Source organism: Asparagus officinalis, chromosome 2, assembly GCF_001876935.1.
Source record: "Asparagus officinalis chromosome 2, Aspof.V1, whole genome shotgun sequence".
NCBI classification, from domain to species: domain Eukaryota; kingdom Viridiplantae; phylum Streptophyta; class Magnoliopsida; order Asparagales; family Asparagaceae; genus Asparagus; species Asparagus officinalis.
The window spans coordinates 13,770,958-13,790,187 of record NC_033795.1 but is presented as its reverse complement, the minus strand read 5'-3'; the positions used below and the strand labels follow the sequence as shown (position 1 = coordinate 13,790,187).

At 36.8% G+C, this 19,230-nt stretch overlaps 1 protein-coding gene across 1 annotated transcript; it reads right to left on the bottom strand.

The window, feature by feature from the left end:
* On the bottom strand, positions 1,942–2,612 carry LOC109830859 (protein MAIN-LIKE 2-like). Its single transcript, XM_020398220.1, has 2 exons — positions 2,535–2,612; positions 1,942–2,460 (listed from the first exon to the last, which is right to left on the bottom strand). Exons 1-2 carry the CDS (start codon positions 2,610–2,612, stop codon positions 1,942–1,944), a joined length of 597 nt encoding a protein of 198 aa, XP_020253809.1.

Genomic DNA, 19,230 nt, shown 5'->3' with positions numbered 1-19,230 from the left:
ATGAAGTGCACGGGACTAGTAGTCCTGTGCACTTTGCAGAGAGTTACATCTCTGCAAAAAAGAAGAGCACGAGACTGCTAGTCTCGTGCACTTCCTAGGCATGTATTTCTGTTACGGGAAAATTCTCTGTACAAACTCATATTTCAAATGCAACAATCATAAATTACACCATTGCATAAACACATATATCAATTCCCTGTACAAACTCATATGTCAATTCCCTGTATAAACACATATCAAATCTAAAAAATCATAAAATACACCACAAACTTACGAATCCAAATCCAACAAATCACGCCACAAACCCACTTACAAATCTAATAAGTCACACCACAGTCTCGGCTACAAATCCAAAAACCATCTATTGTCCCGAAATACGTTTCTAATGTACATATCAAAATAGGATTGTAATTTATATAACAATACCGATTAGCTTACATACATCCAAGAACTCTTCTCCTCCTCCTTTGTCTTCGGCCTCCTCCATCCCGACCTTCGATGAGTTCTGATCCGGTTGCGTTTGTGGTTGTGACGGTCCAGCTCCATCGTCAACATGTTGGGAAGGCCCAGCTTCATTGTCGTTTCTGCGTCGTTCTCGTCTGTGTCGTTGTTGACGTGTGTATACTAATTGCGCTACCTCTCGTCCATCATGGAGGTCTTCATGAGTTCGATGTAAGGCTTAGTGAAGCCTCTGCATTATCGACTGATATATTGATGCATGTTTCTGTGCTTCGGGATATGTACCTGTGAGAGATAATTCAAAAAAATCCGAAATGCAAAAATTACTTTAAAATTCAAATTACAATATGTAAATTTTATATTTAATTCTATATTACCTGCTCGAGCCAATTCCAAGCCACAATTTGCAATGGTTTGAACATCATCTATTACTGATACCTGCAAATTTAAAAAAAAAACATAATTTAGCAATATTGAAAAATTCTAATAAAAATGAACTTAAAATAAATTTGAAAATACTTAGTAATTCTCTCTCATCTATACCCCGAGGCACATATCCTCTTTGCAACTCAACCGGGGATGTGGTCGCACGGAGTATCCATCTTCTAGTTATCCTCCAATACCAAGTGTAGTAATCTGATTCTTGGAGAGTTGGCTCAATTTGCTCAACAATACAAAAATATCTATCATTCCATCTGTGTATATAATTTTGATGCTCAGCTGCCCAGTCCTTTTGTTGGCCTCCTTTCTTCACCTTCCTCTCTATTTTTTCAACAAATTGCGGAACATGTTGTGCAAGACCAAATTGTCGAAGCACGCGGTCCGGTACATGCATTTCTACTATTTCGAAACATATTAGAGGAACTCTGGATCTCCATATAACTGGGTATTCTATGCATATCGGGGGTAGATGATCGAGAAATGGGGTGTAGGACTCCCATTCCATCTACAGAGTATTACATATAATTATTGCATATCATTAAAATGAAAGTTGATATATAGAAGAAAAAACTCATTTTTATAGAAATGATACCTGAAAAATCTTCATGCGGTCAAGCTCATTTCGGTAGAAATCTAACTGTCTAGCCGGGGTCTCGTCAAAACATTTTTGGACATTCCATCTGTGTTAGTTTTAAAATTCAGTACCAAAATAATAACTATAATTATATTTACTACGTTAAAAAATATAATACCTGCATCCTAGTGGAATTTGTCCGTCTAATTGTAAATTCACGCATAGTCTCAGCTTCAAATGCAGTCTCTCCCATCCCCATACTTGCAGTAAGCTGAGACACCCTTTGAGGTCACTATTTTTCATGAATGCAACCTTAGACATCTCTCTATATAGGTACGCCAAAAACGCACTACCCCACGATAACGCACCACACGTGTCCAAGTCCCCGATAAGTGGTAACCACCTAGCATTTTCACAACATTTCAAGTTATCAAAATAAGCTAATTCAACAGACATAATTGTAAATACTAATAAAAATGATACCTGACATGCACTTTATCTTTACTCGAATCTGGAAATAATATTGAACCGATCATGTGCATAATGTATGCACGTGCATGTTGCTCAATCAATATTAGCGGCGCATCAAAAGGCAACGGCACCGAGAAGGTCTCTTTTAGCCACTTCAATTTAATAGTTCCTCCAGGCATTGACTCTGGAGCTACACCTAACAACTCCTCACACCTGTCCGGCCAAAAATATCTATCACTGTCGGTAATGCACGGACCATCTATGCGGAGACCAAGTATCATGGCTACATCCTGTAGCGTAATAGTAGACTCTCCCATTCGGAAGTAGAAAGTGTTGGTCTCCGGCCTCCACCTATTTATTAAAGCGGTGAGTAGGGGCCAATCGAGCCTCATCCAACGAAGCTTTGAACATGTCAAGAAGCCGGCCCGTCCTACAGCTGCTATTATGCGCTCATCCTCTAGATGCCAACGGCTATGGCTGAGGCTATGATCAACCATAACAATATCCGGGCCTTTCTATAAAGCAAATGAATATATAAGAATACAATATTATAAGAATGCAATATTAAAATTATAAGAAACTTAGTTACCTCTGTAAAGGATATAACATGTGAACGGTGTCGAGGCTGGTCATATAGGACCTCATCACTAATCTGTCCAGGCTGCATGGTGTATATACTTGCACATACAATTATAACATATTAATAACTGATAGGGCAAAATCTGCAAGCGCACAGACTCGTTGTAGCTATCAAGGTCGATCCCACAGGGACTAGGGTTAATTACCAAATTTCACGTTATTAGGCTAGCTAAACTAATGAGTAAATTAGAAGAGATGAAAATTAAAAGAAATAAAATAATAACTAATCAGGTGGAATTCAATATAATGAAGAGCCAGGGTTGGGTTTTCACCACAACTTCGATGCTCAATGATGAATTATTTTAGTTCTCGGTGTTGGTTTAAACTAAAAAGGGTGAATTAGCCTAAATTAATCTAAAGCCTTTTTTAAGGTCTAAAGATCGTGCCTAATTAATCTTAATTAACCTACTGTCGTGGAATTAAGATTAAGCTAAACCCATTAAGCTTTATGCTAACCCAAATCAAATCCCTAAGGAATCTAGCCTACTTTCGTGGTACGAGCTCCCTGCTTAATTTCTAGAGATCCGGTATTAATCTTCACCTTTCAGTCCTTCAATTAATTACCTATGATTGCTAATACGGTGATCAAGAGAATCAACAAAATTAAAACACTAGAAATCAAGTTCAAAGATTTAAACTTTCACTAAGAACCTATATCAATCCATCATCAATCACCAAAAAGTTGGGTTCTTTCCCAATCCTAGACAAGAAATCTACTCACACATGATTAGGATAAGAGAATACATCCAATAATTATGCAAATCAATCATAAGAAGAAATAAATCAAAGAGAGGAAAGAATTAACCCGTCTTTCAATTGAGATCTTCAAAATCAAAACTTGCAATCCAATCTTGTATAAGAAATTAGTGTATTTCTTCAATACTTGAACTCCAAAATAATTGCTAATTGATGGCTAAGAGAACATAACAAAAGATATCCAAAACCCTAAGTCAAAACATCTATTTATATGTCCCTAAAAATCTGGAAAATAACTAATTTCCGCGCCACAGGTGCGGTCTGCACCACACCAGGGTGTGGTAGGGGCTGTTTTGCTGATTTTGTGGTTGTTTCTTCAGTTTTTGGTATTTTGGCTATAACTTTTGCGTCCGACCTCAGAATGAGGTGATTCAAATTGCGTTGGAAATCTGTTGAAGAGATCTACAACTTTTATCTTTTGAGTTATTCTTGATTCGAACTGCATCATGGTCAAAATTCCAGTTCTTCATACTCGTGCATCCATTTTCTTCACGAACCATGCCTTCGAAATCTTGTTGTTGCTTCAAACTCTTGTATAACTTCCAACGATCATCAAATCTTTCAATCTTGAGCCAATACCTACATATAAGAACACAAACCACAGCAGTATCCTCGATCTAAACACGAAATATACATTAAACACTCGTAAATCATGCTTGTAACACACTAAGATAATGCATATTTTACGTGTTTATCAACTCCCCCAAGCTTAGAATTTTGCTTGTCCTCAAGCAAATAAACAATAAAAATTAGGAGGAGTGAAAGCCAAATAGAGTAGGGATCACCCCCTCATCAATCCTTTAACCAATATCAAACATATCACAAAACAAATACTTTTCATCGGGACTTAACAAATTAATTTCCAAAACTCTCAACAAAATCACATTTCAAAATTTATTTACGATCACAAGCGTCACAAGTCAAGGATAGCCATCCTATCCAATTCTTAAGTCAAAGTAGAAAAAAGAAATTCATGTAACTAGCTTCAATCCTGAAGTACTAAAATTGAGACATTCAGATAGTTAAATTGGTAGACCTCACTTTAGGATAAGTGGACTCTCAATCTCTCATGTGTTTAAGGATGTGATTGTATCGCTCAAAGTTTTTCCGAATGGATGTATTCAATCCATAAGCTTGCATTTCATCTCAATTCTCCACCACTTTTAAAACTAAGGTATGCAACAAAATCATGAGGTCTTTTATTTGGTTGTAATGGGGCTAGGGTCAAAAGGGTAGGATAGATATTTGGGATTGGTTGAAAGCCTATCACTAGTGGAGCTATGATTGCAAAAGATTATATCTCAAAGTAAGATCAATGACATCTACACAAACTCCATCATCTATTAAAGAACTTCTTCCAACTACTCCTTTTAGTATGCCATAATAAATTCTTTCGACACCCGCAATTACATACACCATAAAGATGACACTTTATTCATCTTTTTTTTTTGAATTAGTATTTTTTTTCTTTTTCTTTTTTTTCGAAAAAATTATGAAAAGGAAGCAAACGCCTACTTTCACACCCCCAAGCTTACACCACATTACTCATATAACCCATTGTATCATAAAATGTGCTCCACTAGCTTAGGCAATGGGTAAGGAATAAAATCGGGTTTTGAAGGTTACATATGTGGGTTAAATCAATGAAAATTAGGCTCATAGGCTCAAGGGGGCTAATCAAAGGGAACAAAAGTGCATGGTAGGCTATTTGGCAAATGTGGACTATAAACAAAAATGTGCCTCAATCACCTTTTATGCATACAAAAGTTATATGTGGCCTTGAAGAGATTCAATGCAAGTTCTAGAATCCTACACCATTGGAGAATATCACACAAGCAAAGAAAATAATGATTGGATATGCAATGCATCCAATTTCAGGCTCAAAATCTCACGGGTTTTATTTGTCTACCAAATTTAATTCCCCTCTTGTCTCAATAGAGTAATGGTTATGACGCTAGCCACATAAACGCTAAAACCTATAAGACAAGAGAACATTCAAGTCTGGTTCTCCCATATTGTTAACTTGTAATCAAAAGCCTTTGAGAATCAGTTGAAAGATGATATAAGAAGTTGCCAAGTCCCGATTAATAAGCATCTATCTAATTCAATGATTGATAAAGGTTAAGCATTCATGTCATCATCAGGAAATCATTTCCCTATTTTGGTTTTTTTTTTTTTTGAATTAAGGAACAAAGCAAAAGAAAAACTAAAATAAAAGAAAAATAGGCAATTATAGACAGGCAAACAATGAATGAACAACCCACACCCCCAAGCTTAAAATCTACATTGTCCTCAATGTAATAAGATAGAAATTAGTGCAAGGGTGCAGAGGACATACCAACTCACTAGTCAGAAGGAGGCGACGCGGAGGCATCCTGTCGGTGCTGCCACTCATGAAAACACTGCATCATATGGTGGATAGAATCCAGGAGTTGTCCCTGACGTTGTTGCTCTTGCGCGATGGCACCTACACGGTTAGTAAGAGAGGCAAGAGAAATATGGATAGCTGATAATTCTGCTGACCAATCAGGGTGATGGGAAGAGCTAGTTCCCCTGGTAGGCTCAGCCTGAATAGGGATCGGGGGTACCGTGTCAGCATCCTTAGCTGGTACAACCTCATGACCATCACAATTCAAAAAATTAGATGTGAGGTAGGACCAATTGGCGTGAACATGGATGGTTGTGCAATCAAGATCAGGGAGTGGGAAAAGATAATTATCCTGAAAACATAACCATAACCTATTGCCCTTATTACTAATCAATTTCATATGTAGACAAGCATCGAGGTTAATGGACGCACTAGGGCTTAATGGATGAAGTCCATCTACAAATTCTCTTAAACCCATCCCGTAAGCTAAAGTGGTAATCAAGCCACCTAACACAATTCTTCCACTTGTTGCTCTCGTTGCACGACACATATGATGAATCATAAAAGCTCCTGTGTCAACCTTATGTCCCTCAACCATGGCACATAAAAGATAGAGTTCTCTCTGACACATGACTCCATCACTGAATACCGTCCGTGGCACCCCAAATCTTGGAAAAATAACGTACTTGAATAGTCTCACAACAACTTTAGCATCGTTGGTGGGGGATGCTATCGCTTCTACCCATTTGGAGACGTAGTCCACCGCCACTAAGATGAACTTGTTGTTACACGATGACGGGAACGGTCCCATGAAATCTATCCCCCACACATCAAAGACCTCAATTTCCAAGATGGAGTGTAAAGGCGTCTCATGTCGCTTCGAAATATTCCCGGTCCTCTGACAACTATCACAAGATATCACAAACTGTCTTGCATCCCGGAAAAGACTCGGCCAATAGAAACCTGATTGTAAAACTTTTGCAGCTGTCTTTGAAGTGCTTGCATGTCCTCCGTAGGAAGATGAGTGGCAATGATGGAGAATACTGGCAACCTCATCTTCAGGAATACACCTTCTGAACATCCCATCAACACACCGTTTGTATAGAAACGGTTCATCCCAAAAATAATACTTCAAGTCAGCAAAGAACTTCTTCTTCTGTTGATAGCTCAGATCCGGAGGCAAGACTCCACACACTATGTAATTGACGAAGTCCGCATACCATGGTGCATCCAATCTTTCAATGGCTAACAACTGATCATCTGGGAAAGAGTCATCGATCGGTAGTTCATCCTCCTCCTTATCATGTGATTCTTGCTTCATCCTCGACAAATGGTCTGCCACCAAATTTTCCGTCCCTTTCTTGTCCTTGATCTCTAGGTCAAATTCTTGCAAAAGTAGTATCCATCGGATCAACCTAGGCTTGGCATCTTGCTTGCTCAAAAGATATTTGATGGCGGAGTGGTCGGTATAAACGATGACTTTGGACCCCACTAAGTAAGACCTGAACTTGTCAAAGGCGAATACAACTGCTAATAGCTCCTTTTCAGTGGTAGCGTAGTTAACTTGGGCTTCATCAAGAGTGCGACTAGCATAATAAATTGCATGAACTATCTTGTTCTTCCTTTGGCCCAACACAGCACCAACCGCATAATCACTTGCATCAGTCATGACTTCAAATGGGAGATTCCAGTCCGGCGGTTGCATAATAGGAGCTGTTATCAATGCTTCTTTCAACCTGCAAAAAGCATCAAGACATTCATCAGTGAAATCAAAGGTAGCATCTTTAAGAAGAAGGTTAGTTAAGGGTTTTGAAATTTTTGAGAAATCTTTGATGAAACGCCGATAGAAACCGGCATGTCCCAAGAAACTTCTTACTCCCCTAACCGACGTTGGTGGAGGCAATTTTTCAATGACTTCCACTTTTGATCGATCAACCTCAATTCCACGCTCAGACACCTTGTGCCCTAAAACTATTCCATCCCTTACCATAAAGTGGCATTTCTCCCAGTTTAGGACTAAATTAACTTCTTCGCAACGCTGCAAAACTCGAGACAAGTTAGATAAACAACCATCAAAAGTAGTTCCATACACGGAGAAGTCATCCATAAACACGTCCATAATATCCTCTATAAAATCAGAGAAAATGGCCATCATACATCGTTGAAAAGTGGCGGGGGCATTGCAAAGACCAAAAGGCATGCGCCTATAAGCAAAGGTCCCATAGGGACATGTAAAAGTGGTCTTTTCCTGGTCACTATGACGGATAGGAATTTGGAAAAATCCCGAATAGCCATCTAAATAACAAAAATATGAATGCCTAGCCAACCTTTCCAACATCTGGTCTATAAAGGGAAGTGGAAAATGATCTTTTCGGGTTGCCTTGTTCAATTTCCTATAATCAATACACATCCTCCAACCCGTAACTGTCCTAGTAGGGATAAGTTCGTTATTTGCATTCTTAACTACAGTCACACCTCCCTTTTTAGGAACCACATGAACCGGGCTAACCCATTCACTATCAGAAATAGGATAGATTACTCCAGAATCTAGTAGCTTAAGCACTTCCTTTTTAACCACTTCTTTCATGTTAGAATTTAATCTACGTTGGTGTTCTATAGAGGGTTTATGATCATCTTCCAAGAGAATTCTATGCATGCAAATTGATGGATTAATTCCCTTAATGTCATTCATGGTGTATCCTATGACCTTGCGATGCATCCTAAGTGTTCTAAGCAACTTATCAGTTTCATTTTCATTCAGACATGCATTCACAATCACAGGATAAGTAAAACTAGGGCCAAGAAATTCATACCTTAAAGAGGAAGGGAGGGGTTTTAATTCTACCTTTGGTGCATTATCCTCTTCACAAATAGAACCTTTTGGCTCTAGCATCAATCTTTCAAGCTTTGCATTTCGAAGTGGAGCAGTTGATGTTGATTCTAAAGACTAAGCATACGCTGCTACCTCGGGGTCTTCATCATTTATTGAACCACCACTTACCAAACATTTCTCAAGTGGATCAGCTGAGTTATTGTTTGCAATTTGCTCATGTGTACACTTGTCTCAAGTGGATCAGCTGAGTTATTGTTTGCAATTTGCTCATGTGTACACTTGTCAATGACGTCGACCCTGTAACAAATTTTATCAGTTAGAGGGAGTTTCATAGTATTACTTAAATCAAATTCTACCGTCTCCCCTCCAATATTTAAAGAGAGCCTTCCATTTTTAACATCAATTATAGCACCTGCAGTAGCAAGGAAGGGTCTTCCTAAAATAATTGGAATGTTAGAATCTTCTTCTATTTCCAAGATAACGAAATCGACCGGATAAAGAACTTACTGACCTGGATAGGTACATCTTCAAGTATACCTACCGGATATTTTACCGATCGATCCGCCAATTGGAGTGATATCGTGGTTGGCTTCAAATCACCTATGCCAAGCTTCTTACAAATAGACATCGGCATCAAACTTACGCTTGCACCTAAATCACACAAAGCACGGTTAATAGAGACATTACCAATAACACAAGGAATAGAAAATGAACCTGGATCCTTAAGCTTAGGAGGCAGCTTATTCTGGATGATAGCACTACACTCCTCAGTAAGGGCCACAATCTCGTATTCTTCCAACTTCCTTTTATTGGATAGGATCTCTTTCAAGAACTTAGCATAGGAAGGCATTTGAGAGATAGCTTCAGTGAACGGGATATTGATGTGTAACTTTTTTAAAATCTCCAAAAATTTTCCGAACTACTTTTCTAATTTAGCCTTAGCTAACCTTTGGGGAAAGGGTAGAGGAGGCTTGTAAAGAGCGGGGGCCACATATTTTTCAACTTTTTCTTCTTCTTGCGTTTGGGTCTCATTATCCACATCTATCACATTTTCATTTTTTTCTTCATGATGACCATCCACCCCATCATTTTCCTTCATCTTGGGTCCCTCATATTGTTTTCCACTTCTAAGAGTTATAGCATTCACATGACTCCTGGGATTTGTCTCGGGTTGTCCAGGTAGCATGCCTGAAGGCCTAGAGGAAGAGCTAACATTTTGTGCCAATTGGGTGATTTGTGTCTCTAACATCTTGTTATGCGTAGCTAGGGAATCCATCTTAGAGGCCAATTGTTTTACCACCTCATTCGTGGTTTGTTGTTGCTGCTTAAACTCTTCATTCAATTTTGATTAAGTCATCACAAACTTCTCCATCATATTTTCCAAATTTGACTTTTGAGAAGGGAAATTGGATTGAGGAGCACGAAAACCAGGTGGACCAAAATTAGATGTTACAGTTTTATACCTTCATTATCTATTTTATATGAATAAATATACTACTAATAATTGTTTTTATCTTTAATTGCAGGTTAATGAAGAATAAATCTCAAACTCTCATTTCTCAACAAAAATTGATTAAATGAAGAAATGAAGCAAAGAAGCCCATTGGAAAATCAATTTCCAAATTATCCAAAAGCCCAGAATCAAGCCGAGTAGCCTGTAGAAGCCGGAGAAAATCAAAAATCCAATATGAAAAGAAATCATATTCAAAATGGTTGGCCACAAAGAAACGACGATATCTCCCAATCCGGAAGGCGGAATTTAACATATAATATATAAAAATCGCCTATCTCGACGAGACGAAGCCAACCGTGAAGTCAGAATTTTTATTAGGGCATCGATGCCAGTATCGATGCGAAGTCCTCCAGATTTCATCAACGGCCGAAATTGCATTCTTGGGGCTCAAGTTTGATCCAATGGCTCTCATTCACTGATGTTTACTATAAATAAGGGTAGAGAGTGAGGGGTTAGGTGTGAAAATTTTGTAAACTCCTTTTGGAGAGGAGGGCTACTCTTAATTGAGAAGGCCTTCCAAAATTGTAACTTTTTGTTGCAATTAATAATAATAATTTTTTCACCACTTTAAATTTTTCTCTTCTTCTCTTTGTTGGATGATGAAGATGAAGATGAAGATGGAGAATTATTTGAAGGTTTGCATTTCTTTTCTTTTTCTCTTTTATTGCTTATTAGTTTAGATTTATTTCTATGCTTGTAGTTAGATTTTATTTTCTTGTTAAATAGCCAAGAGGCTAGAACCCTCTTGCCTTAGATTTATTTCATGCTTATAGAGTAGATTTATTTTCTTGCATTTAATTCTTGCAATTTTATTTTGTAGTTTAGATTTTGCAATTTATTTTGTAGTTAGATTTTAATTTCTTATACTATTCACCTTGAGGCTAGAACCCTCTTGGGTTTAGTTTTTCTTTTTGTTTATTTTTATTTTGTTTGATTCGCCTTTAGGCTAGAACCCTCTAGGGAATCACCCTTTTCTAAGAAGTGGGTTCAATTGTAGATTACCCATATCTATAATTGAATCCACCATCTTTAATTTCTTGCATTTTCTTTTATTCTAGAATTTTGTTCTTCATTCTTGAATTTTTATTTGTTTCTTGATTTTATTCATCTTTTTCCTTCTTGCCTTATTGATCATATTCATTCTTTGTCACATCCACTCTCACTTATATTTCGTACCGATTTACACACTATCACTTTCACTCTTTCTATCTCTCCACAATCACATTCATAGGGTTGCATTTCATATAGTGTAGGAATTCACCAAGTGATTTGAGCATCTTGATTTGACACACACTTAAAAATATTTTTAAGGGCAAAACCCCATAATCAAGATAAGGTGAGGGATTTCATCACCCTTTCCTTAGCCCAAAAATCACTAATTCCTCACTACACCACCCAAGCCTAATAAAACTCATTAGACGTTGGCCCCTAAGGATTCGAGCTCAATAAGGAACAAGAAATCCTTAAGTGAACCGGTTTAAGTTTTCTCAGATTAGTTGGTGTCTAAGGCAAGGTTTAGGGGTTGCGTAAAGCGCTCCGCAAGGAAAGAGGTACTTAATTGATCTTTGATCACCCTCTAGTACTATCCTTACCTGGCTAACTACCTGGGTAAAACTTTGATCTTTTCACTGTAGGAGTTTTTGGTTAGGAGCTGGTCTAGTTGAGTTAGGCTAAACCCTAGAATTAGAGTTGATTGAAAAGTGATTGTTTTGATTTGTTTCAGTTAGGATTTTTCTTTTTCTTTATCTTCTAAAAAAAAACTAATTTTCTTTCTTTTTTTGAAAAAAAATAAAAAATAAAAAAAATAATAAAAAGAAATATTTTGGTGTATGCAACAGTGGATTAGGGATAATACACATCGATTAATTCGCTTTGAACCAATCATAGAAATGGAGCATCCTAATCCACCCGTTCTTCATGATATGTGCTATCCCATTAGGAATGCAATCCCCTCATGCATTAGGCTCCCCGAAACAAATGGAATAAGTTTTGAGCTTAGACCGCAATACATAAACATGCTTCCCAAATTCCTTGGTAATGAAACAGAAGACGCATATATTTTTATTTCGGAATTTGAGGAAGTGTGTATTATGATTAAAATGAGAGAATTAAATGAAGATGCGGTTAAGCTTAGATTTATTCCATTTGCTCTTAAGGATAAAGCTAAAAAATGGCTGTACAGCTTACCAACAAATTCCATCTCAACTTGGGATGAATTTGTCACCGTTTTTCTTAAGAAATTTTTTCCTATTCATAAAACGGTAAAGCTTAGGAACAGCATTCAAAACTTTAAAATTATCCCGGGAGAACCTTTTTGGAAGTATTTTGACCGATTTAAAGATCTTCTCATCCAATGTCCTCATCACGGTTTAGAGAAATGGCGATTGTGCCAAATAATTTATGAGGGATTAGATTATTCTGCAAAAACTTCCTTAGAATCAATGTGCCACGGGGATTTTATGAGGAAAAATGCTGATGAAGCTTGGGAGTTTTTGGAGAGTCTTTCTGAAAAAACAATGCAATGGGAACAGTGCGATGACAGGGTTTCATCAGTTCCCCATTCTAAGTCTAGTGGTCTTTCCTTGGAGTCAAACATTGCTTCTGAAGCGAAGATGGCGACAATTCTGCGGAGGTTAGAAGCCTTAGAAATTAAGGAACGAGCTCCAGCTCAACTCAATCATGTTTCTTTCCCAGGATGTCATAATTGTCAGTCTCCTACCCACGTTTCAGAGGAATGCCCTCTCTTAGGAAACAATCATTCATTAGAACAGATGAACGCTGCATTCCAGCACCCTAGAAATGATCCATTTTCTCCAACCTACAATCCAGGTTGGAGAAATCATCCCAACTTTGCATGGAATCTAGGAAATTCTCCCGGAACTCAAAATTTCACTCCCGCTTCGACCCAACATTTTCCTAGGGGAAACACAGTTCCATTCAATTCTCATTCACAATTTCAACAACCCAATCTGCCGTATCAAAATCAGTCTCCTCCTCATCAAGCTGTAATTCAAACTCCTCACAATCCAGATCAAGATAAACGTCTCAATGTCTTGGAAAGGGGTTTAGAAACCATAATTAAGGCCTCTACTCAAACCACGAATATGTTGACTCAAACATCTAGCACGTTGAATTCCTTCATGCAATCAACCGGACAAATGCTCAACTCCAACACTCAAGCTATAGCTAGATTAGAATCCCAACTTGGTCAACTAGCTAGTGCCGTGAGTGAAAGAGAGAAAGGAAAATTTCCGAGTCAACCCGTGGTCAACCCTAATAACACAGGATGCAGTTCATCCTATGAAGCTCAAGTGAATGCAATCCATTCACTTCGGTCAGGTAGACAGGTCGATAATCAATTGAGAACTCCCCCAAGTCAAACTTTTGATCCAGTACAAATTCCTTCTCCTTCTCCTTCTGATGAATCTATTCAACAATCACTCCCCTCAGATGACCAAGAACCTGAACCCGAACCTGAGCTTGCTTTTGATAGGTTTAGACCAGTTGCTCCTTTTCCAGATAGACTCAGGCTTAGGAAACACTCTCCTCAAGAGGAGAAGATCCTAGAAACATTCACGTAGGTTAAGGTCAATATTCCTCTCTTAGATGTAATTGAACAAATTCCATCTTATGCTAAATTTTTAAAAGAATTATGCACTAAGAAGAGGAGAATAAATGTTCCAAAGAAAGTCTTTTTAGCCGCCAATATCAGTGAAATGCTGTCAAATCCTATACCTTTGAAACGTAAAGATCCAGGTTCCCCCATCATTTCATGTATCATTGGTAATACTCACATTGATAAGGCGCTTTTAGACTTAGGGGTCAGTGTCAATTTGCTTCCATATTCAGTCTATCAGCAATTAGGTCTAGGTGTACTGAACCCAACCAAATGCACCTTACAGTTGGCTGATAGATCTGTTAAGGTCCCTATGGGTGAGTTAGAGGATGTTCTGATTAAGGTTGGAGATTTTATTTTTCCAGTAGATTTTGTAGTCTTAGAAACACAGCCTGCTGATTAAGGTTGGAGACTTTATTTTTCCAGTAGATTTTGTAGTCTTGGAAACACAGCCTGTTTCCAATCCCAAAGGACAGACACCTGTCATCTTAGGACGACCGTTCTTAGCCACTTCTAATGCTCTCATCAACTGTAGAACTGGTCAAATGAAGCTGTCCTTTGGGAATTTGACTGCTGATCTTAATATTTTTAATCCAGGGGACCAACCAAATAATCAGCCTCTAGAAATAAACTACATTCAGGAAAGATCAGAAGAAGAAGAAGAAGAAGAGTCTGATTTGAGTTTTGAGGAAATTTTTGATGAAGAGTTAGAGTTTTTAGAAGAAGCAGATCAGGTCCTTGAGAATAATAAAACTGTGTTAAACATGTGCTGCTTTGAATTAAATTTTGAAGAACTCTTTCTTGATGAACTTAGATTCTTGGAGAATAATCAACAACCAAATTTTCAGAACTTCACAGAAGAATTGGTTGTTAGAAAACAAAACTTCACAGTACAACAGTCTAAGTTCATTAAGAAATACAAAATGCAAGACACCAATAATACCTACCTTACCTTGTTGCAAAAACCATTGAACACTCCGGAATGCTTAGAATTTCAGTACATTATTGAGTATATCATGTTGAAATTGTTTAAAATCCGTGGGAGAATTTTCAGCAATAAGGTAGGATTCAATGTAGAACAGGAACTCTTCATGTTGAATATTTCATTCTACATTGTTTATTTTATTTATTTCAGAATAATAAAAAGAATTTATTCTTCTCTCATTTGAGAGTTTCTTGTTCAGTTGTTAAAAAAAAGAAAAAAAAAGAAAAAAAAAGAAAAGAATAAATGTTTGATTTCCTCCTCCTCAGACCAAAGGTAATTGCAGATTTTTATCAGCGAACCAAATGTAAGTGCTTCACTTCTTATCTGCTTTACTTTATGCATCATAGAGTTTGTATTGAGGACAATGCAAAATTTAGGTGTGGGGGTGGGAATTAGTTATTTTTTTTCCTCTTTATTTTACAATTTTAGTGCATTTTTTTCATTTTTTTTTCTTTTCCTTAAAAAAAAATTATAAAAATATTGTCACTTGTCAAATTGATAGAGTTATGTAATAATTGATTTATTTGATAAATTGAAAATTCTCTAATCCCTAGTTGGTTATTTACTTAAGTTCACTTTTTATGATAACTCTAAATAAATTTCTTAAGAAATGATTTTCAAAGTAGTATACTTTACTTAAGCCTTAACTTGGACGTTTATTTAAAATAATAAAATTTTTGCATGCTTAACTTAGAGTTGAAAATAATTTTTTCAAAGTGTCTTGATTTACATATTTTCAAAACATATATACATATACAAAAAAAAAAAAATTGCAAAAGAAGAGTGCGAAAAATGGGCACCAAAAAAAAAAAAATTAATACTCTTGAATTCTAGGTGATTCTATCTTATAAAGCCTAAGCTGACCGAGTAATTAAGCCCAAGGAGTATTTCCATACTTAATGACCTAAGCCCAATTGGGTTGGGATCCATTGGCCCAAAACTCGTTAAATGGTCGCTTAGAAAGCCCGTTAAAGTAGAAAAAAAAAATCACCAAGAAAGAAAGAGTTAAAAAAAATAAAATTAAAAAAAAAATTTAAAATGTTTTATAGTTGTATATATGGTCTTGGAAAATATTTTAAATCAACTTGAAAATTATTTAAAACAAAGAGTTGGCATGTTCTTTTCAAAACTTTTAAATTAAATTTCTAAGTTTGGCTTGGTTTTGTATTGCTACAATGAGAAGATTTTCTTGAAAATATACCTTAGAGTTATATATAAAAATGTTTTCTTGAGTGATAACTGGCTCCAATTAGATTATCTAAAAGTTATCAAGTGAATTTAGTTATTTACTGACTTCTTTAATTTGGCAAGTTGACCGAATTTTGTGGGTATATTCACTGCAAACCCTCACGAGACTACAACTCGTCCACTAGGGTAACCTAGGGGTTTAAAGGCTTGTTGTATACGCTAAATACAACCGCGATTCCTGCGAAAGTGAGTTAGGATTTTTCTTTTTATTTTATTTCTTTGCTAGAGGACTAGCAAAAATTTAGGTGTTGGGGTATTTGATAATCATATTTTATTACAGTTTTATACCTTCATTATCTATTTTATATGAATAAATATACCACTAATAATTATTTTTATCTTTTAATTGCAGGTTAATGAAGAATAAATCTCAAACTCTCATCTCTCAACAAAAACCCATCGATTAAATGAAGAAATGAATCAAAGAAGCCCATTGGAAAATCAATTTCCAAATTATCCAAAAGCCCAGAATGAAGTCGTGTAGCCTGTAGAAGCCGGAGAAAATCAAAAATCCAATATGAAAAGAAATCATATTCAAAATGGTTGGCCACAAAGAAACGACGATATCTCCCAATCCGGAAGGCGGAATTTAACATATAATATATGAAAATCGCCTATCTCGACGAGACGAAGCCAACTGTGAAGTCAGAATTGTATTAGGGCATCGATGCCAGCATCGATGCTGGCATCGATGCCGGTATCGATGCGAAGTCCTCCAGATTTCATCAACGGCCGAAATTGCATTCTTGGGGCTCAAGTTTAATCCAATGGCTCTCATTCACTGATGTTTACTATAAATAGGGGTTGAGAGTGAGGGGTTAGAGGTGTGAAAATTTTTGTAACTCCTTTTGGAGAGGAGGGCTACTCTTAATTGAGAAGGCCTTCCAAAATTGTAACTTTAGTTGTAATTAATAATAATAATTTTTTCACCACTTTAAAATTTTCTCTTCTTCTCTTTACTGGATGATGAAGATGAAGATGAAGATGAAGAATTATTTGAAGGTTTGCATTTCTTTCTTTTTCTCTTTTATTGCTTATTAGTGTAGATTTATTTCTATGCTTGTAGTTTAGATTTTATTTTCTTGTTAAATAGCCAAGAGGCTAGAACCCTCTTGCCTTAGATTTATTTCATGCTTATAGAATAGATTTATTTTCGTGCATTTAATTCTTGTAATTTTATTTTATAGTTCAGATTTTACAATTTATTTTGTAGTTCGACCTCTTGGGTTTAGTTTTTCTTTTTGTTTATTTCTATTTTGTTTGATTCGCCTTTAGGCTAGAACCCTCTAGGGAATCGCCCTTTTCTAAGAAGTGGGTTCAATTTTAGATTATCCATATCTATAATTGAATCCACCATCTTTAATTTCTTGTATTTTCTTTTATTCTAGAATTTTGTTCTTCATTCTTGATTTTTTATTTGATCATACTCATTCTTTTTCAAAACCACTCTCACTTACACTTTGCATCTATCACACACCATTTTCACTCTCTCAATCTCTTCACAATCACATTCACTTATCACTCCTACTTGTCACACACACAACATAAGAACCGATTTCATATTTTCTCCTACAAAACACCTTCCTCGTGGGATCGATATCTTAAATACTATAACTTGACACGGTTGTGCACTTGCAATATTTTTGGTACATGTTTATGCCGTATCAGTTTCTATAAGAAAAATTAGGATTATTCCTTCACCCCGGATTATAAGTATTGGAGAATGGGTCTCCCTTCTGATTAAAGTTATTAACATAGTTAACTTGCTCATTACCAGAAGTATCAATGGATGGGGGGTTTCCTAATTGACATTGAAGTGTAGAATGACCCACAAAGCCACATATCTCACATGAAATTGAAGTAGACACCACAAAATTAATACTCAAGCCTTCAACTTTCTTAAATAAAGCATCAACTTTAGAGGATATATGGTCTAAAGCATCTATTTCATACTTGCCTCCTTTTGATGTCTGAGGAGCACGCTCGTTCGCCCATTGATAGTGATTCTGAGCCATGTCTTCAATGAGAGTGTATGCCTCGTCTATTGTTTTGTTCATCAAAGCTCCTCCTGCAGCAGCATCAACAGTCATCCGTGTGTTGTAAGTGAGCCCGTTGTAGAAGGTGTGAACAATTAACCACTTCTCCAGTCCATGGTGAGGGCACATCCTCAATAATTCCTTGTAGCGTTCCCAAGCTTCATAAAGTGACTCTCCTTCCTTCTGTACAAAGCTTGTGATCTGGTTCCTCATCTGTGCTGTTTTACTTGGAGCAAAATACTTTACAAGAAACGCTCTGGACAATTGATCCCAAGTGGTGATGGACCTAGCTGGCAATGAGTGCAACCAAGCCCTAGCCTTGTCCCTTAGAGAGAACGGAAATAATCTGAGTCGAATAGCATCATTGGTCACTCCATTAAGTTTCAAAGTGTCGCAATACTCCAAGAAAATCGACAGGTGGAGGTTCGGGTCTTCAGTAGCACCTCCTCCAAACTGATTCAGCTGAACCATTGAGAGCAGTGATGGTTTTAGCTCAAAGTTATTAGCTTCAACATTGGGCCTTGTAATGCTTGACTGTGTGCCTTGAACATTTGGGGCTGCGAAATCCTTAAGAAGCTGATTTTGATCTCCCATTGTAGCTTGTTCTGTGTTCCTTTGCTCCCTTATAGATCTTCTTATGTTTGCAAGAGTCACCGATAGTTCAGGATTGTTTTTTTCGTTTACCTCTATTTGATTCCCTTGCATAAAACAAAGTGAGAAGCAAAGAGAATAAAAAAATCTAGTCTAGTTTAATAACGTAAGCACTCAATATTAACACCGTAGTCCCCGGCAACGGCACCAAAAACTTGATAGGGCAAAATCTGCAAGCGCACAGACTCGTTGTAGCTATCAAGGTCGATCCCACATGGACTAGGGTTAATTACCAAATTTCACGTTATTAGGCTAGCTAAACTAATGAGTAAATTAGAAGAGATAAAAATTAAAAGAAATAAAATAATAACTAATCAGGTGGAATTCAATATAATGAAAAGCCAGGATTGGGTTTTCACCACAACTTCGATGTTCAATGATGAATTATTTTAGTTCTCGGTGTTGGTTTAAACTAAAAAGGATGAAGCCTAAATTAATCTAAAGCCTTTTTCAAGGTCTAAAGATCGTGCCTAATTAATCTCAATTAACCTACTTTCGTGGAATTAAGATTAAGCTAAACTCATTAAGCTTTATGCTAACCCAAATCAAATCCCCAAGGAATCTAGCCTACTTTCGTGGTTCGAGCTCCCTGCTTAATTTCTAGAGATCCGGTATTAATCTTCACCTTTCAGTCCTTCAA

What these genes read in the sequence shown, in the direction of transcription:
- LOC109830859 (XM_020398220.1), bottom strand. Translation starts at nt 2,612, where the DNA reads ATGCAGCCTGGACAGATTAGTGATGAGGTCCTATATGACCAGCCTCGA. An exon ending in ATGTTATATCCTTTACAGAG is followed by an intron (nt 2,461 to 2,534) that starts GTAACTAAGTTT and finishes TTTGCTTTATAG; the next exon opens with AAAGGCCCGGATATTGTTAT.